At 20.1% G+C, this 15,799-nt stretch overlaps 6 protein-coding genes across 6 annotated transcripts in view; 1 reads left to right on the top strand and 5 right to left on the bottom strand. All coding sequences in view use genetic code 6, as the record gives it.

Moving 5' to 3' along the window:
• TTHERM_01130800 (transmembrane protein, putative) overlaps positions 1 to 134 on the top strand; it is a gene marked incomplete at both ends in the record, with an annotated part of 285 nt that extends 151 nt beyond the window's left edge. Inside the window, one exon of the mRNA XM_001027578.3 lies at positions 1 to 134. This exon is cut by the window's left edge and continues 151 nt beyond it. Within this exon, the coding sequence (XP_001027578.3) occupies positions 1 to 134 (134 nt within the window).
• A 646-nt stretch (positions 135 to 780) lies between these two features.
• TTHERM_01131800 (tetratricopeptide repeat protein) lies at positions 781 to 5,749 on the bottom strand (the record flags this gene model as incomplete). The annotated part of the gene is made up of 10 exons (XM_001027579.2): positions 781 to 3,225; positions 3,415 to 3,502; positions 3,827 to 4,071; positions 4,143 to 4,339; positions 4,511 to 4,620; positions 4,881 to 5,002; positions 5,074 to 5,249; positions 5,303 to 5,366; positions 5,443 to 5,542; positions 5,637 to 5,749. 10 exons carry the CDS (start codon positions 5,747 to 5,749, stop codon positions 781 to 783), a joined length of 3,660 nt encoding a protein of 1,219 aa, XP_001027579.2.
• A 1,725-nt stretch (positions 5,750 to 7,474) lies between these two features.
• On the bottom strand, positions 7,475 to 8,877 carry TTHERM_01131810 (tetratricopeptide repeat protein; the record flags this gene model as incomplete). Its single annotated transcript, XM_001027580.3, has 3 exons — positions 7,475 to 7,493; positions 7,540 to 8,599; positions 8,763 to 8,877. The coding sequence occupies 3 exons, from the start codon at positions 8,875 to 8,877 to the stop codon at positions 7,475 to 7,477; spliced, it is 1,194 nt and encodes a 397-aa protein (XP_001027580.3).
• Positions 8,878 to 10,082: 1,205 nt separating this feature from the next.
• TTHERM_001131811 (hypothetical protein) lies at positions 10,083 to 11,024 on the bottom strand (the record flags this gene model as incomplete). Its single annotated transcript, XM_012800988.1, has 4 exons — positions 10,083 to 10,136; positions 10,523 to 10,632; positions 10,748 to 10,869; positions 10,948 to 11,024. 4 exons carry the CDS (start codon positions 11,022 to 11,024, stop codon positions 10,083 to 10,085), a joined length of 363 nt encoding a protein of 120 aa, XP_012656442.1.
• Positions 11,025 to 12,353: 1,329 nt separating this feature from the next.
• Positions 12,354 to 13,645, bottom strand: TTHERM_001131813 (tetratricopeptide repeat protein; the record flags this gene model as incomplete). Its single annotated transcript, XM_012800989.1, has 2 exons — positions 12,354 to 12,383; positions 12,440 to 13,645. 2 exons carry the CDS (start codon positions 13,643 to 13,645, stop codon positions 12,354 to 12,356), a joined length of 1,236 nt encoding a protein of 411 aa, XP_012656443.1.
• Positions 13,646 to 14,108: 463 nt separating this feature from the next.
• TTHERM_01131820 (tetratricopeptide repeat protein) lies at positions 14,109 to 15,100 on the bottom strand (the record flags this gene model as incomplete). Its single annotated transcript, XM_001027581.3, has 3 exons — positions 14,109 to 14,112; positions 14,190 to 14,801; positions 14,955 to 15,100. 3 exons carry the CDS (start codon positions 15,098 to 15,100, stop codon positions 14,109 to 14,111), a joined length of 762 nt encoding a protein of 253 aa, XP_001027581.3.
• Positions 15,101 to 15,799: the final 699 nt, after the last annotated feature.

Consider the following 15,799-nt stretch of genomic DNA (forward strand, 5'->3'; position numbering starts at 1 on the left):
TTTTACATCAAAAATTTTAAATTTAGCTAAATTTTCTGAAGTGGGGTAGCAAAAATACAGGATTTGGGGCAATTTATTTCTGTAGTGATTAAGAATTTCTAAATTTTTCCTAAAAAAAAAGAATGAATTAATGATTCATTCATTCTAACAACTATGAAACAATTTTTAAAATGGGAATTTAGAAATTTCTACCCCACACATTATAAGATTTTGATGCAATTTTTGAAATTTGCAGTCAAATTAAATTTTTTTGAAGAAAAGTTTTTAAAAAAGGCTAAAATTAAAAATTTAATTGAAAAATCATAAAGATTGATATAAATTAAAATTATAAAATTATTTATTTTTATATAAATTATATTCAAATACATCATCCATTCAAAAAAATAGTGATATTAAATCACTAAATTTTGAATGGCATTTGGCTTTTTTTTTATTTTTAATTAAATTTTTTTGATGAGTATTTTTAAAAACAATCATCATTTTGTTTTTCTTGATGATATATTTAAAGATCTAAAATAAAGTAACTAAAATTCGATGATATTGAAGAACCCCTCTCCAAAAAACTCTGCTTTAAGTGTTATTATACAAACCTTAAATCATTAAAATATTAAGAATTATAATTTGTAATTTTTTTAAAATTCTGCTGCTTGCTTTTAAGAAGGTTAAATTGATTTTAATAACAAAACTTTAAACATAAGTATTTCCTTGCTCTTTTGATCACAAAACTTGGATAAAGAACATAAATTTCATTAAAAAAAACATAAATTAGTATGCTTTCATTCAAGCATTATTGAGTACAGATAAAAATTCTTGATGATCATTTAAATTCTCTTAATTTCTTAATTTTTTCAATTTTGAAACAATTTGACTTTCATCTATTAGTACTTAGTAAATCAAGTTTTCAAAATTTTGTTCAGGACAAACACTTGTAAGTAAGTTGTATTCTTTAATATGATAGACATGAGGTTTTTGAGAATTCATAAATTTTTATTAGAAAATTAAATAATTTTAATTAAACTTTTAATTAAATTCCTATTCATCTTTGGAGAAAAGTAATATTACTTTTTTTCTTTCTTGTAATTAATTTTAATACATACTTTTAGAATAGTTTATATCATATTTAAAGTTGCCCAAATTGTTTTAAGAGACACCATTTAATTAGTTATAGAATTACTCCAGGTATAGCTAATCTTATTTATTGTGTTAGTAAACATGTTAGAAAGACTAAAAAAGAGCCTATTTCCAGTGAAGATTTTTTTTGGAGTTTTTTTATTCTTAGATTAAAACTCTTTAAATACTTTAAAATGAATTTATAATCTAATTGTAATGAGTTTCAGAATAGGTATTAGTGAATGGCATAAATATGTCTAATTCTGTGTGGAATATTAAAATCAGCATTTTATCATTTTTGGTCATTAATTTATTTTATTAAATATCTTTAAGACATTACTCTACAGAAGAGTTTTGAATTTAATATTCTAATTATATTAAAAAAACAATATCTATTCCTTTGTTCATCTCTTGATACAAATCAAATTTAATATCTACCAATTAATATAAAGGAGTTTTTCTAAATATTTAGTTTAAATGATAAATTGCTTTCTTTCTTAGAGTTTTATTGTAATAAGTTCCTTCTTCTAAACAAAAAGTAAATTATTCAGCAGCATTTTTTAGGTTATTTTAGATTTGTTCTAAAAATCCATTTAAAAAGTATTGTCTACTTTTTTGAATTTCGAAAATTTACGCTTTAACATCTTAATTATTTTCATAAATGCTAATTTATTAATCAACTTTTGAACCTTATGTAAATCTTTTAATAAAAGATTGATTTAATTTTTCTTACAAATTTTTTGCAGTAACTAAAAGTTAAACTAAATCTTTTAAATCATTTTTATTTTTTTGATATGATTTTAAATTAATCATTATTTCTATAATCTCTTAAAGTAAGAAAATTTTAAATATCACTGAAAAGCTCTTATCATTTTGCAATACTAAATTATAAATAATCTAATATTTATTCAAAGATGTTTTCAATAAAGCATTAATTTCATTCGTTTGATCACAAATAATTCTGGAAGCATCGATTTGTTTGTTGAATTTTTGTGGAATTTAAAAGCCTTATAAGCTTATAAAATCCTAATAAATTAAAGAAAGAGCCTACTCTTTCAAACTATAGGCACTAGAAACTATTTTCTTAGTTATAATTAGTAACGGATTTTCATAGTTTTTTTTATTTAGATTTAGGATTTTTTAGTTAATCAAATTTTCTTAACTTATTCCTATCATTTATAAGCTAACCTAAATTGTAGCTTCAAAATATTCAGATGCTAGTTAGTAATCGTATTTAATAAGATATATAATTCCTAAATTAAAATAACATCTGCTCAGTCCTGTTTAATTTTTTAGCTACTAAAATGTCACTTTCGCTTTTGAAAAGTGAAAAAGAGTGTTCATATTATCTTATTAATTTTAGTTTTATGCATCAATCTTATAATTTATAAGTATTTCTAAATCTTAAAAAACTTTTTTAATGATTTTCATTTCTAAAAATAGTGGTTTCAAGCCTTAAAGAATCTTTTTTTTGTCATTTTCTTTCTTTTTTTATAATATTTTTACTTCTGAAATACTTTGAGATCGAGTACTTAACTTACTAAAATTGGATTGTTTTAAGGAAGTATTAGGTAGTTTAAAAGTAACGCTTCTTTCTAAGGAATTCTGCTAAAAAGATTAATTCCTTAATTAATATTAATCTGAATTACTTTCACTATTTATAACTTATTCACCACTATAGTTAATAGCTTTATTTTCACCTAAAGATTTAAAAAGATTATTTTACTGATTGAAACTATTTCTTTAGTAGGTAAAAATACTATTAGAGTTCTTTAGCTATAAATTATCAAATTTATATTTTTATATATTGTTTTAGAATGTTTTATCATTTAAATATTATTCTGTTTCACCATTTCCACATTATTTAGATGATTCTTCTTCAAATAAACTCCTTTATTTTGTATCATTCAACACAGTTTGGTTTTGGCTTTAATTTTAACTATATTTCTAAAAAGACCCTTAGTATTACTGATTTTATTTTAGTTTTCTTAATTTTTTGTCAATAGTCTCTTTTACTTAACTTTGTTTTCTTTTCTAACCTGATAGGTTTGCTTCATTTTTGTTTAAACTCAATTTATTAAATTATTACAAATATGATTATTACTCTTTGAGACTCTTTTTCAAAAATTTTATCAAAATTTCTATTGGTTATTTGATTGAATAAAACTAAAATAGTCCATAATTGATAATAAAAATTAAGATTATTGAGCTAATCAAACCAAATTCAATTAATAAAAATATTTTTATTAAATTGGTGTTTATTAAATTAAATAGTTTAAGTTTATCGCTATTATCTGATATTACTCTTCCCACTAAAATTATAGCAAAAGAATATGGTTTCTAATTGTTATATCCTCTGAGCTTACTTTAAACAGGAAGAACAATACTAACTCTAAAAAAAAATAATTTATTTCATTAGTTTTTAAAATGAATAAACTAAAAATGTTTTATTACTTTAATTTAATTTTCAATAAAAAATATTTTTAAAATAGTTAAAGAAATTGAGTTTGAAAGAAAAAGAAATAGCTTATTCCCAAAAAATACTTATTGGTTGATCATGAATATTGACCAGTTAAATAAAAAATGTAATTTTTAGGCTCAATCTTAATAAGAAAAACTATGATTCTTAAATGAGGGTTTTCTTTAAAAAATTTTATTAAATTATTTTTTTTAAATATTAAATTAATCTTCTTAAAAATTAAAATTAAACGCGTACTATTTTTAGCCAAACCTCTCCCACTGTTAATAAAGTTAGCTCAAACTAGTCTAGTTATCAATCGTATAATTTCCAGTTTTAATATACTCTATTGTTTTATTGACTTAATCAGAAAATGAATACTATTGTTATTAACAAAGATCCATTTATTCCTAAGAATTTCTACAAAATTAGTTTGTGTTAAAAAACTCGACATCTGCCCATGCTGTTACTTATTAGAAAACAAGTAAAGGATGATAGAGGACCTATAATTTTATTAAGTATAAAATATTTTAAAATTAATTCTATAAAATAAATTTATCAAAAAATAATTTACTGTTGAGTTAAATTCATGAATCAGCACTGAATACTAATTTTCACTTTAATTAGAGTCGAATAACTTAACTATGTTTTACATGGTAAAGTCAATAGTATCTACAGAATAAAATTACGATTCATACTCCATTTAAGTCGATAAACTCATAAGTATATTTCCAGTTAAAGCATCAGTATATGGCTCATAAATAAAAATACCTAAATAAATCAAAAAAGTAAATAAATTTAATTTAGTTAAAATTATTACTAATAGAAATGAGAATAAATTTATTTGAAAAATTATTACTAAAAGAAATGAGAATTAATTTATTTGAAAAATTATAAATATTGTTTAGGAATCTTAATATCTTAATTTAATTAATTAATTACCTTTATTATTTTAAGCATATACAAACCAATCTCTACATCTAGGATCATATGGCTCTGTGTAATTAGTCCCATAGCAGGTCTCATAGCTGGATTCTGTATAATTGTAAAATCTATTTTTTATGAAAATAAAACAAAATTTATGTATTAGCATACCAAACAGATAATTTTTATTTATTTATATTTTGTAAATATGAGTATAACAAAATTTTTTCAATATACTCTAATTATTATTATTAATAATAGATTTCACTAATTTAGAAAAAAAAATTCAAAATTATAATAGTTCAAAAAGTAGGTATTATTTTTTTTATTTCTCTTCTTGATTTTAGATATTATGTTATTTAAAAATAAAAAATGAATATAAAATTACACTGAAGGCAATAAGGTTTAAGCTGAGGTATTATCTGAATTATAAATATTGCTAATTTATATTAAGCCCTAAGTCTGTGTTGCTTAGAAAGCAGCTCTTCCGTAAAATGAGATAAAATCGTTCTAATTAATAGTAAAAATAAAAAAAACAAATAAATATATTAGTAAAAAATATTAATTAAATTAATAATTACAGTTTTGATGAAATATTGTTATTAAGGAGTTAATAAGTTGAATTTAAATTAACTTCTAACAAAATAAAGATCTCCATAAAACAAACTTTCATTTAATTAATCATAAACATATTGAGGACATTCATTATATGTAAATTCTCTATAAGAGCAAATAGTAAATATTGTTTTTGGATTATCTTTTTTAAATAGTGTATAAGATTAAATTCTCTTTTTTAAAATAAAATTATACATATAATCTAAGCATTCTAATACTTCTTAATCAAGCCTGCAACTACCACCATGTGTAACTCTAGCTATTTTATTTTTATTGATATTGTCATTTTATTAATCATTTAAAAATAACTTAAGAATTTTATCAAAAAAATGTACCTAATTAAAGCTATACTCTAGTAAAACCTAAGAAGAATAAGCAGAATTTTTTAAAATCTACTATTACAATTAGTTTATCCACTAAATACTATCATCCTACCTAAGTATTTAAATATCAATTAAGGTATTTAGCTACATTGAAATAATACTAAAAGAATCTTGTTGATAAAAATAATAAAATTAAAAATATATACCATTGATCAAGAGCATTCTAAAGAATATTATAATAAATTGCTAGTACTATTGCAACTCCAATAATTATAGGTAACGATACAGTTACTATAAGCGTCAATATAACTCTTTTCATACTAAATATTTTGATAATATTTGTTATTCCTACTTTTATTATTATTTAGTATGTATTTAAATATAAAAATAATTAACAAATAATAAATTATTAACTTCTACTATTAGATAAATTATTAGCTTTTTTATTGGAAACAATAAAAATATATAATATTGGAGTCAAAGACAATGAATCATCATATATATAAAGAAATAGGAACTCTGTCTCAGGATTTTTGGAAGAAAAAAAATAATCATCGCCATCATCACACATTAAAAAAATTTCAGTGATTAAAAATAAAGGTTTTGTGAATTTGAGCTTACATAAATATATATATAATTTTTTCAATGCTATTATTTTTAATTGAATTTGAAAATTTTACATTCCAGTAGAATTATGTGAATGAATTAAATAAGTATTTTATAAATCAAGTATTATTGAGAATAGATAAAAATTCTTAATGATCATTTAAATTATATTAATATCTCAATTATTTTAGTTAGGAAATAATTTATTTTTCATCTGATTATTAATAAATGAAGTTTACTAAATTTTTATCATTCTTAACACTTCTAAGTAAATTATGTTCTTTTATATGAAAGACATGTGGTTTTTAAAATTTCATAATTTTTTAAAGGAGAATTAAATTATTTTGATTTAATGATTAATTCATTAATTAGTTTTCATCTTTTGAAAATAAAATAATTATTTTTTTCCTCTCATTTTACTAAACTTATTTTATATTTTATTAATATGTCATTTCATATTTAATACCTTTGTTATTAGATTTTGGAATCCTTTTTATTTATTGTTACATTTAATATAAATATAACTTATCTTATTAGTTATTTTGATAAATGTAATTTAATGACAGAAAAAGAGCTTATCTCCAGTGAATTAGTTGTTTAGAGCTTTTAATTTCTTGGAGTATAACTCTTTATATGCTTTCAAATGAATGATAAATCTAATTCCACTGGCTTTCAGTATTGACACTAGTAAATGGCATAAAAACATCTAATTCTTTGTGGAATATTAAAATAAGAATTCGATCATCTTTTCTAATTAGATTAGATTTTTGAATATTTTTAAGACAATTCTCAACACTAAAGTTTTATATTTTAAACTCTAATTAAACTAAAATGATAAAATCTATTGCATTATTAAACTCTTAATTCAAAACAATATTCATATCTAACATTTAATTTTAAGGAATTGATTGAAATAAATAGTTTAAATGATAAATTGCTTTTTATCTTAATTGATTGTTATAATGGGTACCTTCTTCTAAACAAAAAGTAAACTATTCAGCAGCTTGTTTTAAGTTATTTTTTTTTTATTCAAATAAACCAATCAAAAAGTGTTGCCTACTTTTTTGAATTTAAGTAATTTATGCTTTGATGCCAACATTTTCTTCATAAATTTAACTAGTAATTTTTTATTTTGATTTATTTTATAGATTTTTTACAACGCTTAAATATTTAGATGTTACTTTTAAGTCATTATTTATATTATTTTTATCTTACAAATTAATCATAATTTCAATAATTTCCTAAAGTAAGAAAATTTTAAAAATGATAGAAAAATTATTATCATTGTTCAATACCAAATTATATACAATCTTTAATTCGCTTAAAGATTTTTTTAGTAAAGCATAGATTTTGGATTAACTTTAAATTATTTTTAAGTTATTTTTTTATAGAAAAAGCTTTTCTTATCTTCCGCTTTCTCTGTAATAGTTCTAATAAATCAAAGAGAAAGCTTATTCCTTATAGCAGTATGCCTTTGAAACTATTTTCTTTGAAAGAATTAACAAATGATTAACTGATTGATGACTATCTTGATTTATTATTTTATAATTAATTAAATTTTCGTGATTTATTCCTATTATTTCGAGATTCATTTAAATAGCAGATTCAAAATATTCAGATGCTAGATTGTAATCATATTTTATAAGATGTATAATTCCCAAGTTAAAATAACATCTACCCAATCCTGTTTAATTTTTAAGCTATTGAAATGTTTCTTTTGCTTTTGCAAAATGAAAAAGAGTGTTCATTTAGTCTTATGAATTTTGGTATTAAGATTCGATTTTATAATTTACGAGTCTTTCTAAGTTTTGAAAAACATTTTTGATTATTTTCATTTCCAAAAATAATGGTTTTAGTCCTTTAAGTATCTTTTATTTTTCATTTATTTATTTCTAATTTTATTAATTTTTACATTCATAAAATCCAACTGATTTTTTAGTAAACTTACTAAAATTAGAAACCTGTAGAGATGTATTAATTTGATTAAATGTAACGAAATTTTCTTAAATATTTTGCTAGGATACTTAAGATTTAATTTAATTTAAATCAGAATACTAACTTATTTAGCTATTTATCAATTTTTCAGATTTATGATACATATTTTTGTTTTCAGGTAGAGGTAAAAAAACATATTTTTAATAATTTAAATAATCTTTTTACCTGCTAAGAGATATACTATTTGATTATTTTAACTGTTAATTATGAAATGTGAATTTCTCAAATTTATTTTAGTAAGATTTATCTTATATAAATTCTTCAAATTCACTACTCTAATATTATTTAGATAATTCTTCTTCAAATAACGTCTTTATTATGGTTTAATTAATTATCTAAGTTTAATTTAGGTTTTAATTTTAATTTTATTTTTAAAATTTTTAGGAATCTTAACAATTGTTATTTATTTATTTATCTTATTTTTTATCAAAAGGGTTGATTACTTAATTTGAACTCACCTTATGAACTTAAAGCATTTTTTCCTTTTTATCAAAAGGTAATTTATCATATTTTCCTAAATATATTTATTATTCCTTGTAACTCTATTTTAAGAATTTTAATAAAATTTCTATTGGTTATTTTATTGAATAAATTAAAAATAATCCATAATTAAAAATAAAAATTATTATTATAAAAATAATAAAAGCAAACTCAATAAATAAAAGAGATTTATTTAAGCTAATATTTAGGAAATTAAACAGCTTGAATTGTTCTCTGCTATCAATTAATACTTTTACAGCCAAAATTATAGCAAATGAATATGGCTACTAATTGTTATATCCTTTAAGCTTGCTCTTAATAGGAAAAATTATACTAACTCTAATAAAAAAAAATTATTATTTTCATATTTAAAATCAATAAATTAGCAGTGATTTTTATTTTTAAAATTTAGTTTGAATAAAAATTTTTAAATATCTCTATAAATAATCACATTTATTTTGTATTATAATTAAGTTATAATGAACAATGATTAATATTTACAAATATACATGTCCATCATTTTAGTAATTTTATGACTTAAAACGCCTATAAAAATATTTTAAAATTTAGTAAATGCTAAAATTAAAAATTAGTTGAACATTTTTAATATACATTTAAGAGATGTTAAAGAATATTAAAATACTACTTTTAATACAGTATTTGAAGTATATGAGTATATTGTATGAATTAATCTGGAAAAATATTCTGATATTCAAAATTATTGATGATGTTTTTGTTTGTTTTTTCATACTTCTTACAAATTAACTAAAATTGATAAAATCTTTAAATAATAACTATTTAACTATAAAAAATATTCATAAAATAATAATAGATTAATCCTATAAATATATTTAAAACATCAAATTATATCTTAGTGTAATTATTTTGATTGTATTTTTAATCCAAAATTATATTTATTATTTTTAGAAAATAGTTGGATTTTCTTGCTTGCGAAAAAATAAACCAAATCTTTTATCAAAATAAAATATATTTATTCGGCTTTTAAATTTCTATTTTGATTATTTTATGCTTTGATTAGAATAAATTAATTTTTTAATCACAAAAAAAAAAAAAACTTTAATCAAAAATATATACTATTTTTGGCCAAACCTCTCCCAGTATTAATAAAGTTAGCTTAAACTAGCTTAATTCTCAATAGAATAGTTTCCAGTTTTAATGAATTCAATTGTTGAATTTACTTAATCTGAAAACTATTATTTTTGTATTTAACAAAGATCCATCTACACTTAAGAGTTACTGCAAAATTAGTTTATGTTAAAAAATTCTATATCTGCCCATGATGTCACTTATTAGAAAACAAGTAATGGATGAGAGATAACCTAATTAATGTTTTATAAATATTTATAACTAAGATATAACTTTTAGATTATTAAATATTTTATAATAAAATAAAATAAATTATATTACTGAAGAGTTAAACTCATGGATTAGCACAGAATATTAGTTTTTACTAAAATAAGAGTTAAATAATTTATTTATGTTTAACATAATAAAGTCAATAGTATCTACAGAATAAAATTAAGATTCGTATTCAATTGAAGTAGATAAGCTCATTAAAAGATTTCCTGTTACTGCATCAGTGTATGGCTCATAAATAAAAATACCTAGTTAAAATTATTATGTTTATTCAACTATAAAATAGTTTAAATTTTTGTTAGAAATATGTGTTTTTTTATTCTTTTAATTTCAGATGTCTAAAAATATTTTTATTCAATCTTTTAATGACAATATTTTTGATTAAGTTTTATTTAGCTTATTTAAATATTTTAATTTTTACAATAAATTAAAAATCAATATAGAACTTAAAGAATTTCTTAAGAAAATTAATTACTTTCAAAACTAATATAATAATGAAAATACTTTATATTTGATGACTGAAAATAAATCATATTTATTTTAGGTGAAAGTATTTTTTTTAAAAGAAAGGATGGAAAGTCTGTTTCTTTATTAATAACCATATTGAGTCTCAAAATATTTTATAATTTAATACCTTAGTGATTTTAAGCATATATAAACCAATCTCTGCATCTAGGATCATATGGTTCAGTAAAATTAGTACCTTTACAGGTCTCATAATTGGATTCTGTATAGTTGAAAAGTCTAAAATTTATTAAAAAAAATACCGTCTATTATCGAGTTTAAGGATAAAAAAAAATAATTTTTAAAGAAACTCCTCCTCTAAAATAATAATTAAAATTTTTAATCTAAAATTTACGTAGATGGCAACATTGTTTAAATTGAAGTATTATCTGAATTATAAATATTTATAATTTATATTAAACCTTCAACTTGCGTGGCTTTATAAGCAGCTCTTCCATAAAAAGATATGAAGTCATTCTAATATTAAAAAAGTAAATTTTAATAAACATTTTAGGAAAAAATATCTATGAATTTGGTATGTATTGATTTATTTACTGTTTTAATAAAGTATTGCTACTAAGGAGTTAGTAGATTGAATTTGAATTAACTTCTAACAAAATAAAGATCAGCATAAAATAAGCTTTCATTTAATTAATCATAAACAAATTGAGGACATTCATTATATGTAAATTCTCTATAAGAGCAAACTGTGAAAATCGCTTTTGGATTATCTATTTTGAATATCATCAAAGAAATAATTTATTTACTTTATATTAAAAAAATCATACATATAATCTCTTGATTTTAATATTTCTTAATTAAAGCTGTGACTACTACCATATGTAATTATAGCTATTTTTTAGATTTTTGTTGTTAATTTATGATTTATGTTTCATGAATTATTTTAGATTTTCAAATAAACATTTACCTAATTGAAGCTATACTCTAGTAAAACCTAAGAAGAGTAAGCAGAATTTTTTAAAGTTTACTACTACAATTGATCTACCCATTAAATACTATCATTCTACCTATATTTTAAAATTTTTTATTAAATCTTTGACATTTTGTAAATAGATAATGCCAATCAATTTGATTAAATGAAAAAAAAAATACATTATAATTAATATAAATTATAAACCATTGTTCAAGGGCTGACCATAGAGTATTGTAAAAAATTGATAGCACTAATAACACTCCAATTATCATTGGGAATGAAACAATTACTATAAGCTTTAATATTAAATACTTCATACTAAATTAAGATATTTTATCTATTCCTTTTGTATTTTCTTGTTCGATAAAATTAATTAAATATTAAATGTTAATAATTTACTTCTACTTTTTTTCCTAAATTTCAATTTAATAAAATATGTATGTATGTATGTATAAACATTTACTATGAATCAAAGTCAATAATTTAAAGAAAACAGTTTTTATATAGCATTTTAAATAATTTGAATAAACAATATTTCTAGTCTTTTTTATTTTATTTTGTTGATTTATTTATTTTTCTTCTAACTTATTCTAATTATTTTAATTTTTCAATATAATTTTTTGATTAAAGAAAACTTCAATTTGTTTAGAAATAATTTTAATTAAATGTAATCTAATAGCATTAAAAATTAAAATTTGATTTAAAAAAACATGCTAGGTATATATAATTTTATTTCTCGCATTTACAATATTTATAATTGATTTAAGTTCAAGTATTGTTGAGAATATATAAAAATTCTTGATGGTCATTCTAATTGTCTTGATTTCTCAATTACTTTAATTTAGAGATAAGTTACTTTTCATCAAATAGTGATTCATATATAAAGCTATCGTTATGATAATCAGTTTTAATGCTTTTAAATAAATTATACTCTTTTATATGGTAGATATGTGGTTTTTAAAGGATCAGAATTTTTTATTAGAAAATTAAATTATTTGTGTTTAATTGGTAATTTAATTCTGTTTCATCATTCGAAAATAAAACAATTACTTTTTTTCTCTCATTTTGTTAATTTTATTTTATATTTTAAAAATATTTTATTGGAAATTTAACATTATTATTTTATTGAATCAAATTGTATTACTTATAAATTTAATCAAAATATAGTTAATCTTAGCTGTTTTATTGGTAAATATATTCAAAAGATTTAATAAGAGCTTAGCTCCAGTGAAGTTGCTGCTTAGAATAATTCTGGTTTTGTATAAAAATTCTTTAGATGTTTTGTACAGAATTAATAATTAAATCCCAATTAGCTTCAGTGCTGACACTAGCGAATGGCATGAATACATCTAATTCTGTGTGGAATATTAAAATAATCACTCTATCATTACTGTTTATCAAGTTAGATTATTTTATGTTTTTAAGACACTACTCAACAGTTGAGCTTTAAATTTAATATTCTAATTCAATTATTATAACTAAGTCTAATGATTAATTTGAGTCTTCATTCAAAATAGATTTTAAATCTTCAATTTTATATTAAGGAAGTTTTGAAAATAAATAATTTAAATGATAAATTGCTTTCTTTCTTACCGTTCTATTATAATTTATACCTTCTTCTAAGCAGCAAGTAAATTACTCAGCAGCATTTTACAGATTATTTTGGTTTTATTCTAATAGCCCTTATAAAAAATGTTATCTACTTTTTTGAATTTAATTAATTTATCCTTTAGCATCAAATTTGTCTTCATTAATTTAGCTTTTGTTTGTCTACACAGTATATTAATCAATTGAAATTCTTTGTGAAATTATTTAAAAGAAAGATAAGTCAGTTTTTTTTAACAGATTTTTAGAAATATCTAAAAGTTAAACCAAACCTTTTAATTCATTTTAAGTAATTTTATTTTATTTTATGTTAATTAGGGTTTCTATAATTTCTTGTATTAAGAAAATTTTAAATATATCTGAAAAACTCTTCTCGTTGTTCAATACTAAATTATAAACAATCTAAAACGTATTCAAAGATTTTTTTAATAAAGCTTAACTTTCTTATATTTGTTAATGCTGCGTATGTTATACTTTTACTTCATTCATATGGTCAAAATCCTAATAGATTAAAGAAAAAGCCTATTCTTTCAAACAATATGCCTTAGAAACTATTTTCTTAGACAGAATTAGTAACTGGTTTTCTGATCTTTTGTTATTTGGATTTATGATTTTTTAATTAATCAAATTTTCATAACTTATTCCAATGATTTCTAGATGAAATTAAATTGCAGATTCAAAGTATTCAGAAGCTAGTTTATATTCATATTTCATAACAAAAATAACACCCAAATTAAAATAACATCTACTCAATCCTATTTAATTTCTAAGCTATTAAAATGTGACTTTGGCTTTAGAAAAATGAAAAAGAGTGTTCATATTATCTTATGAATTTTAGTTTTATGCATCAATTTTATAATTTATGAGCATTTCCAAATCTTGAAAAACTTTTTTGATGATTTTCATTTCTAAAAATAATGGTTTTAAACCTTGAAGAATCTTTTGTTTGTCTTTTTCTTCATTTTATTTTTTAAAAGTGTTTTCTTCTTAATAGTTATGAGATAAAATGCTTATCTTACTAAAATTGGAGTGTTTCAATGATGCATTCACTTGATTAAATGCAATGCTTCTATCTGAGGATTTTTGTGAAGTAGATTGATTTATTAATTTATTAGAATATGAGTCATAAAGAATTTGCTAATTTATCACTTATTCAGTTTATTTAATATATTTGTTATCATCTTAAAATTAAAAATTGTTTTTTTATTAATTTTAGCTAGTATGATGAAAATCAAAACTATTATTTGAGTTTTTTAACTAATAATTATCCATTATTAAATCTGGAGAGTTATTTTCTTTTATTTTATCAAAAATGAAATAGTCTTTCCCATCATTTTCACTCTATTTAAAAGATTCTTCTTCAAATATATTCTTTTATAGATTCTTATTCAATATCTAAGTTTAATTTTGGCTTTCATTTTAGCTATTTTTCCAAATTTAATTAGATTTATTTTAATTAGCCTGTATTACATTTTTATATATTGATTTTTACTTCTTTCTTGCTGCTTTCTTTTGAGCTAGAGTTTTTATTTTTTAATTACTTTATTTGTATTAATTATATTTTATTGAATTTTTTTACTGCTCCTGATAGCTCTTTTTTAAGAATTCTATTAAAATTTCTATTGGCATTTTGATCGAGTAAACTTAGAATAGGCCATAATTTATTATAAAAATGATTATTATCGAACAAATCAAGCCAAATTCAATTAATAAAAACATTTTAATTAAACTAGTGCTTATAATATTAAACAATTTAAACTGATCACTATTATCTGCTATTACTCTCCCAACCAAAATTATTGCGAAAGAATAAGGCTCTTAATTGTTATTTCCCTTAAAATTGCTCTAAATAGGAAGAACAATGCTGACTCTAATAAAAATTAATTATGTTTTAATTATCAAACTTAATAAAGTGAAAATTAATTTATGTTTTTTAAATTTAAAAACAGGTGAATTTTTAAAAAAATGTTTCACAATTTAATAAATTTTTCTTATTGAAAAAATGAAAATAAAAAATATTTACTATTTTTGGCCAAACCTCTCCCACTAATAATAAAGTTAGCTCAAACTGGTTTAATTTTCAATTGAATAGTTTCCAGTTTTAATATATTCTATAGTTTTATTTATTTAATCAGAAAACTATTATTTTTGTTATAAGCAAAGATCCATTTACTCTTAAGAACTACTGCAAAATTATTTTATATTAAAAAATTCTATATCTGCCCAGGTTGCAACTTATGGGAAAATTAGTAAAGGATGATATATTGCCTATAATATTTATTTTAAATGATTTAATTAATTAAAATTAACTTTACAAATGTAATATTCTATAATAAATGCATTTGTTTATTTATTTATTTACCGATGAATCAAATTCATGAATCAACACAGAATATTAATTTACACTTAAATTAGAGTCAAATAGCTAAACTATATTTTACATCGTAAAATCAATAGTATCTACAGAATAAAATTAATTTTCATATTCCATCTAAGTAGATAAACTCATTATTAACTCTCCAGTCAAGGCATCAATGTATGGCTAAAATATAAAAATACCTAGTTAAATTAATCATGAAATATAAATTAATTGATTTATTTTGTTAAAATTCTATTTTGCTAATTCAATTAATTTTTTGATAAAAGAACTTTTAATAAAGAAGAATTAAATTTAAAATAAAAATTAACAAAACTAATTGTAGATAATAATAATAAACAAAGAATTAATTAAGAATAACTAAATACTATTTTTATAGGTTTCATTAAAAATGTTAGTAATTTAAAAATTTTTATCATAAATTTCAAAATATTAAATAAAATAAAAGTTAAGAAATTAATTCAATTTTTAATATTTAATTTTTTAACTAA

Source organism: Tetrahymena thermophila, assembly GCF_000189635.1.
Source record: "Tetrahymena thermophila SB210 genomic scaffold scf_8253855, whole genome shotgun sequence".
NCBI lineage: Eukaryota > Ciliophora > Oligohymenophorea > Hymenostomatida > Tetrahymenidae > Tetrahymena > Tetrahymena thermophila.